This window comes from Salmo salar, unplaced genomic scaffold (genome assembly GCF_965601325.2).
Source record: "Salmo salar unplaced genomic scaffold, fSalSal1 ptg000984l, whole genome shotgun sequence".
NCBI lineage: Eukaryota > Metazoa > Chordata > Actinopteri > Salmoniformes > Salmonidae > Salmo > Salmo salar.
In genome coordinates this window covers 495831-504069 of record NW_027675576.1, presented here as the reverse complement: position 1 = coordinate 504069, position 8239 = coordinate 495831, and the positions used below count along the sequence as shown (strand labels likewise).

Below are 8239 nucleotides of genomic sequence, written 5' to 3'. Positions count from 1 at the left end.
TCACTGTGTTAATCACAACCAACATGCTGGATCTCTGTTTAGTTGTCACTGTGTTGACCACAACCAACATGCTGGATCTCTGTTTAGTTGTTACTGTGTTGACCACAACCAACATGCTGGATCTCTGTTTAGTTGTTACTGTGTTAACCACAACCAACATGCTGGATCTCTGTTTAGTTGTCACTGTGTTAACCACAACCAACATGCTGGATCTCTGTTTAGTTGTCACTGTGTTAACCACAACCAACATGCTGGATCTCTGTTTAGTTGTCACTGTGTTAACCACAACCAACATGTTGGATCTCTGTTTAGTTGTCACTGTGTTAACCACAACCAACATGCTGGATCTCTGTTTAGGGGTCAGTGCTCTAAAATGAGTCTCTCTGGGGAGAGGAAGGAGGGGGGCCCTGCCTCTAAAATGAGTCTCTCTGGGGAGAGAGAGGAGGGGGGCCCTGCCTCTAAAATGAGTCTCTCTGGGGAGAGAGAGGAGGGGGGCCCTGCCTCCAAAATGCATCTCTCTGTGGGACATGACACCAACGCTAAGAGGTGAGATAACAATTTTATGAATAATTAATTAAGTTTATTTCCAAAATAAATAGCTATCTTAAGGTGAATGCACTTACTGTAAATCTCTCTGGATAAGAGCATCTGCTAAATCAGGGGTTCTCAATCCGGGGTCTGCGGAGGTACTGCAGGGGTTCTGCAGGAAGCGTGGGGAGTGGTGGTGTATCCAGGGAGAAAACTAAACTAATATTCTGAAATGTCATTGTGGTCTTATGTTCCCATCTATTGTAATTATTTAGCAACTGCATTAGTGCTGAAAAAAATGTGTTATTCCTTACAAAAGTAGTAATTACTGAGAATTACTAGTTAATTTTATCACTTACAATTATTTAGTTAATTACCAAATTGAGCCGGTCGGTCACATTTGAGAGTGAGGGAGATATATAGCATTTTGCATAAAAATACATTATTTTTGTCTCTCTGAAATGAAACCATCAAGTGATAGATTTTAAACAAATCCTTGTCTGTGAGAGATGTAATAATTAATATATCATTTCTTTAAACAATAAAAGCTCATTTCTGTAAAGTGATATGTTGCATTTTGAAACTCTTCTTATGTTTCCCATCTGAGATCAAAGTAGATGAGAGATATAATGTTTGTCTCTGTTGTGTTGAAGACCAATCAAGCAGGAGAGACCAGCCTCCCCTGAACCCAGCTGTGTGTCCATGAAGAGTGACTGGTCTATGAAGCATCCTATGAAGTTTAGAGAGGGAGACTTTTCTACTGAACAAAGGTAAGAAGAACTCATTGTCAGTGAGTTAAAAACACTGTCTCTAGTCATTTCTCCTCTCCCATTTTCACATTTCTTTTGGTTGATTTCATAATCCATAGGCTAATCCTTTAGTCCATTTTCATAGTGCTAAAACAATATTAAACAAACACCACATTCCCTGTGTGTGTGTGTGTGTGTGTGTGTGTGTGTGTGTGTGTGTGTGTGTGTGTGTGTGTGTGTGTGTGTGTTTGTGTGTGTGTACTGTAATCTCATGTTTTGTCCACAGAAACCAACAGGAGAGATCAGAGTCAGAGATTCTCAGTGGTCAGTCTTCCCAGAGTCATCAAACAGACCTGGACTCTATATTCAGTGTATGTGATCCTGTTATGAACATTTGTTTTTGTTTACCTCAAGTAAAGTTGATCTGTCAATTATTCATGTTAATGAGAAAGCATTTCTTCTCTTGATTAACATATTTACTTGATTTATTTTAGTTGCTTGAAGAGAAAATTATGACATTTCTGAAGAACGAGCTGAAGATGTTCAAGAGGATTCTTAGTCCAGAACTCCCAGAAGGCTTTGAGAGTCAGAAGCAGGATGAGGAAGTGGTGGATGCTGAAGATGAGAAGCAGGAGAGCAGTGCCAGAGAGGGGGCTCTGAAGATCACACTGCACGTCCTGAGGAAAATGAACCAGAAGGAGCTCGCTGACACACTGGAGAAATGTAAGATCTGTCTGCCTCATGTTGAATGATGTTTTATAACATTTAAAAGCTGTGGCTAAAGTACAGCTAAAGTAGCTGTGTAACTCAATGATATTGTAGCAGCCTTAACACAACACCTAGTGGCCTCATAAAGTAGCAGAAGGGATGTGTTGTGTTGATTAATTTAGAGAGAGAGAGAGAGAGAGACAACATTAATAATACCATCAATAACACCAATATTATTATAATCAGTCACACCAGTCTGTAATGCATTATGAAAACATTTACACATTTATACAGACAGTTAAGAGAATAAATTATTATAATTTAAAATGTTATAACAGTCCTACAATACTGTTGGCATTAAAACAGATGTAATATTAATATCCTCTGTGTTATTTCTAGATTCAGATGATCCTGCTGTGATTTGCCAACGTGAACTCAAATCTAATCTAAAGAAGAAGTTTCAATGTGTATTTGAGGGGATCGCTAAACAAGGAAACCCAACACTTCTCAATAAGATCTACACAGAGCTCTACATCACAGAGGGTGGAACAGGAGAGGTCAATAATGAACATGAGCTGAGACAGATTGAGACAACAACCAGGAAACAAGCAAGACCAGAGACTGCAATCAAATGTAACGACATCTTCAAACCCTTAACTGGACAAGACAAACGTATCAGAACTGTGCTGACAAAGGGAGTCGCTGGCATTGGAAAAACAGTCTCTGTGCAGAAGTTCATTCTGGACTGGGCTGAAGGAAAAGCAAACCAGGATGTTCAATTTGTATTTTCATTCCCTTTTCGGGAGCTGAATTTGATGAAAGGGGACAAGCACACTTTGATTGAACTTCTCAATCACTTCTCAATGGAAATCAAACAATCAAGAATCTCCAATTACAACAAGTACAAAGTTGTGTTCATCTTTGATGGTCTGGATGAGTGCCGACTGCCCCTAGACTTCCAGAAGAACAAGATCTGTTGTGACGTCACAGAGTCAACCTCAGTGGATGTTCTGCTGACAAATCTCATCAAGGGAAATCTGCTTCCCTCTGTTCTCCTCTGGATAACTACCCGACCTGCAGCAGCCAATAAGATCCCTTCAGGGTGTGTTGACCAGGTGACAGAGGTACGAGGGTTCAATGACCCACAGAAGGAGGAGTACTTCAGGAAGAGATTCAGTGATGAGGACCTGGCCAGCAGAATCATCTCACACATAAAGACATCAAGGAGCCTCCACATCATGTGCCACATTCCAGTCTTCTGTTGGATTTCTGCAACAGTCCTCGAACACATGCTGAAACATAAGACAGAAGAGATGCCCAAGACTCTGACTGAGATGTACACACACCTTGTGGTGTTTCATACCAAACAGAAGAATGAAAAGTATCTTGGGGAAGAAGAGACAGGTCCACACTGGAATAAAGAGAGCATTCTGTCACTGGGAAAACTGGCTTTTCAACAGCTAGTGAAGGGCAATCTGATTTTCTATGAAGAAGACCTGAAAGAGGCTGGCATTGATGTCAATGAAGCCTCAGTGTACTCAGGATTGTGCACACAGATCTTTAAAGAGGAATGTGGGCTGTACCAGGAGAAGGTGTACTGCTTTGTTCATCTGAGCATTCAGGAGTTTCTGGCTGCTGTATATGTGTTCCTCTCATTCATCAACAACAATGAGAATCTAATTGACAAAAAGCAAACAAACGACAAGCCTGAAGTAACTGTCTACAAGAGTGCTGTGGATAATGCCTTACAAAGTGAGACAGGAAACCTGGACCTTTTCCTCCGCTTCCTTCTGGGCCTCTCACTGGAGTCCAATCAGAAGCACTTACGAGGTCTACTGACAAAGACAAGAAGCACCTCACAGAGCCATGAAGAGACAGTAAAGTACATCAAGGAGAAGATCGGGGAGAATCTCTCTCCAGAGAGGAGCATCAATCTGTTCCACTGTCTGAATGAACTGAATGACCATTCTCTAGTGGAGGAGATCCAAAGCTTCCTGAGCTCAGGAAGTCTCTCAAAACCCTACCTGTCACCTGCACAGTGGTCAGCTCTGGTCTTTGTGTTGCTGACTTCAGAAAAGGAGCTGGATGTGTTTGACCTGAAGAAATACTCCAGATCAGAGGAAGGTCTTCTGAGGCTGCTGCCAGTGGTCAAAGCCTCCAGGGCTGTTCTGTGAGTAAATAAAATGACATATAAGAACTAATCATCAGGAAGCAATATTAACCTCTCTGGGGTATGTGGGACACACTCGCCAACAGCCAGTGAAATAGCAGGGCGCCAAATTCAAAACAACAAAAATCTCATAATTCAAATTTCTCAAACATATAACTATTATATCCCATTTTAAAGATACACTTCTCGTTAATCCAACCACACTGTCCAATTTCAAAAAGGCTTTACGGCGAAAGCATAACATTATATTATGTTAGTACAGCACCTAGACAAGAAAACCAAACCATTTTTCAAGCAAGGAGAGGTGTCACAAAAACCAGAAATATAGCTAAAATTAACCACTAACCTTTGATGATCTTCATCAGATGGCACTCATAGGACTTCATGTTACACAATACATGTATGTTTTGCTCGATAAAGTTCATATTTATATCCAAAAACCCCATTTACATTGGCGTGTAATGTTCAGAAATGTTTTGCCTCCCAAAACTTCTGGTGAATGAGCACATCAATTTACAGAAATAGTCATCATAAACGTTGGTAAAATATACAACTGTTATTTAAAGAATTATAGATACACTTCTCCTTAACTTCTTTAGGGTAGGGGGCAGTATTTTCACGGCCGGATGAAAAACGCACCCAAATTAAACGGCCTACTACTCGGGCCCAGTAACTTGAATATGCATATTATTAGTAGATTTGGATAGAAAACACTCTGAAGTTTATAAAACTGTTTGAATGATGCCTGTGAGTATAACAGAACTCATATGGCAGGCAAAAACCTGAGAAAAATCTAACCAGGAAGTGGGAAATCTGGTGCTTGTAGTCCTTTCAAGTCATTGCCTATCGAACACACAGTGACTTAGGGTTCATTTTGCACTTCCTAAGGCTCCCACTAGATGCCAACAGTCTTTAGAAAGTTATTTGAGGCGTCTATGATGAACAGAGAGCGAACAGAGGAAGTTGGAATTTGTTGACTCAGGAAAGCACATGAGTTCATTAGCGCGCATTCACATGAGAGTTAGCTGTGTTCCAAAACATTTTTCAAGACATTGGAATCATCCAGTTGGAATATTATTGAAGTTCTAAGTTAAAAAGGCCCTAAAGATTGATGCCGTACAACGTTTTACATGTTTGAACGAACGTAAATATAACTTTTTTTGACTTTTCGTCGTGACATTTTGGCCGCGCTTCCTACACTTGGAGTAGCTTACTGAACGCGCTAACAACAAGGAGGTATTTGGACATAAATTATGGACTTTATCGAACAAAACAACATTTATTGTGGACCTGGGATTCCTGGAAGTGCCTTCTGATGAAGATCATCAAAGGTAAGTGAATATTTCTAATGCTATTTAAGATTTTAGATGACTCCAAAATGGCGGGTATCTGTCTTTTTCTGTACTCAGATTATTGCAAAGTGTGCTTTCCACGTGAAGCTTTTTTGAAATCTGTCACAGCGTTTGCATAAAGGAGATGTTCATCTATAATTCCTTGAATAACAGTTTAATATTTATCAACGTTTATGATGAGTATTTTTGTAAATTGGTGATTCACCGGCAGTTTTGGAGGCAAAATATTTTCAGAACATCACGCGCCAATGTAAAATGCTGTTTTTGGATATAAATATCAACTTGATCGAACAAAAAAATGCATGTATTGTGTAACATGATGTCCTAGGAGTGTCATGTGATGAAGATCGTAAAAGGTTAGTGCATAATTTTACCTGAATTTCTGGTATTTGTGACGCCTGTCCTTGCTAGGAAAATGGCTGTGTGGTTTTTCTTGTGTTGGAACTGTCCTAACATAATCTAACTTTATGCTTTCGCCGTAAAGCCTTTTTGAAATCGGACAATGTGGTTACATTAAGGAGACGTGTATCTTTAAAATGGTGTAAATAGTCGTATGTTTGAGAACTTTGAATTCTGACATTTTTTGGTTTCGAATTTGGCGCTCTGATTTTTCACTGGCTGTGAAATAGTGTGAACCATGGGAAGGACGTCAGCGTCCTGCCCAAGAGAGGTTAATGCAACCGCTGTGTCAGATTTCAAAAAAGCTTTACGGAGAAAGCAAACTTTGCAATAATCTGAGTACAGCGCTCAGATATCAAAACAAGCCATACAGATACCCGCCATTTTGGAGTCAACAGAAATGACAAAAATGACATAAATATTCACTTACCTTTGATGATCTTCATCGGAATGCACTCCCAGGAATCCCAGGTCCACAATAAATGTTTGTTTTGTTCGATAAAGTTCATCTTTATATCCAAATACCTCCATTTTGTTCACGCGTTCAGTCGAGTAATCCAAATGCACTGGGCTCGCGCAGTAAGTTCAGACAAAGTCCAAAAAGTTATATTACAGTTCGTAGAAACATGTCAAACGATTTATTGAATTAATATTTAGGATGTTTTTATCATAAATCTTCCATAATATTCCAACCGGACGATTCCTTTGTCTTCAGAAATGAAAAGGAACACAGCTAACTCTCATGGGGGCGCGAGCCACTGAGCTCATGTCATTTTCTCAGTCATCTGTTTCCAAGCACTCTTATTCTCTCCCCATTCACAGTAGAAGCATGAAACAACGTTCTAAAGACTGTTGACATCTAGTGGAAGCCTTAGGAAGTGCAAAATGACCCCACAGACACTGTATATTGGATAGGGAATCACTTGAAAAACTAAAAACCTCAGATTTCAGTTGCATATCCTACCTTCTGGGCCTGAGTAGCAGGCAGTTTACTACAGGCACGCTGTTCATCCGGATGTGAAAATACTGCCCCCTACCCCAGTGAGGTTAAGTTTAGAGAAAAATATGTATTATAATATTATATTGAATAACATATTGAATAAATGCATTGATTTTCACATTAGTATATCAATATGAACATACAATTCTAGGAGACGGAAGATGAATCTTTATGTTGTTTGAGAGAATAAACCAAATGCATCTGCCATTGTCCTTCTACACTAATCGTTAAATTAACAGTGTGTTTGTGAAGTCATGATGATCTCTTTTTCAGGCTGTCAGGCTGTGGAGTCACAGAGGAAGGCTGTGCTTCTCTGGTCTCAGCTCTGGAGTCAAACCCCTCACACCTGAGAGAGCTGGACCTGAGTAACAATGACCTGAAGGATTCAGGAGTGGAGCTGCTCTCTGCTGGACTGGGGAATCCCCACTGTAAACTGGAGACTCTGAGGTCAGTATTCCTGTAGTTGGTCAACAAGTGATAACTGTTCACCAGATCCACATGTGTTTACCAGACACACATAGTCCACACCATATGTGTTTGGACAGTAAAGCTTACAGTTTTAAATGTGGTGCTATGCTCCATCATTTTGGATTTGAGATAGAATGTTTTGTATTAGGTGACAGTACAGAATGTCACCTTTAATTTGAGAGTATTCATATATGTTTTACCGTTTAGAAATGAAAGCATGTATGTACAGTGGCTTGCAAAAGTATTCACCCCCTTGGCTTTTTTCCTTTTTGTTTTCTTACAACCTGCAATTAAAATCGATTTTCGGGGGGTTTGTATCATTTGATTTACACAACATGCCTACCACTTTGAAGATGCACTTTTTTTTCACCCCCCCCCCCCAAAGTCAATACTTTGTAGAGCCACCTTTTGCAGCTATTACAGCTGCAAGTCTCTTGGGTATGTCTCTATAAGCTTGGCACATCTAGCCACTGGGATTTTTGCCCATTCTTCAAGGCAAAACTGCTCCAGCTCCTTCAAGTTGGATGGGTTCCGCTGGTGTACAGCAATCTGTAAGTCATACCACAGATTCTCAATTGGATTGAGGTCTTGGCTTTGACTACGCCATTACAAAACAGTTACATTTTTCCCCTTAAACCACTCGAGTGTTGCTTTAGCAGTCTCAAATCTCTGGAAGACAGAAACAGGTTTCCCTCAAGGATTTCCCTGTATTTAGCACCATCCATCATTCCTTCAATTCTGACCAGTTTCCCAGTCCCTGCCGATGAAAAACAAACCCACAGCATGATGCTGCCACCACCATGCTTCACTGTGGGGATGAGGTTCTCGGGGTGATGAGAGGTGTTGGGTTTGCACCAGACATAGC

The 8239-nt window shown here is 40.3% G+C and overlaps 2 protein-coding genes across 2 annotated transcripts; both read left to right on the top strand.

The window, feature by feature from the left end:
• Window positions 1-230: 230 nt before the first annotated feature.
• On the top strand, window positions 231-2029 carry LOC145877378 (uncharacterized). The gene is made up of 4 exons (XM_082972694.1): window positions 231-546; window positions 1182-1298; window positions 1564-1648; window positions 1772-2029. The coding sequence occupies exons 1-4, from the start codon at window positions 374-376 to the stop codon at window positions 2027-2029; spliced, it is 633 nt and encodes a 210-aa protein (XP_082828820.1). The 5' UTR covers window positions 231-373.
• Window positions 2030-2549: 520 nt separating this feature from the next.
• On the top strand, window positions 2550-7384 carry LOC145877370 (NLR family CARD domain-containing protein 3-like). Its single transcript, XM_082972683.1, has 2 exons — window positions 2550-4155; window positions 7180-7384. Exons 1-2 carry the CDS (start codon window positions 2801-2803, stop codon window positions 7367-7369), a joined length of 1545 nt encoding a protein of 514 aa, XP_082828809.1. The 5' UTR covers window positions 2550-2800; the 3' UTR covers window positions 7370-7384.
• The last annotated feature ends 855 nt before the right edge of the window (window positions 7385-8239 follow it).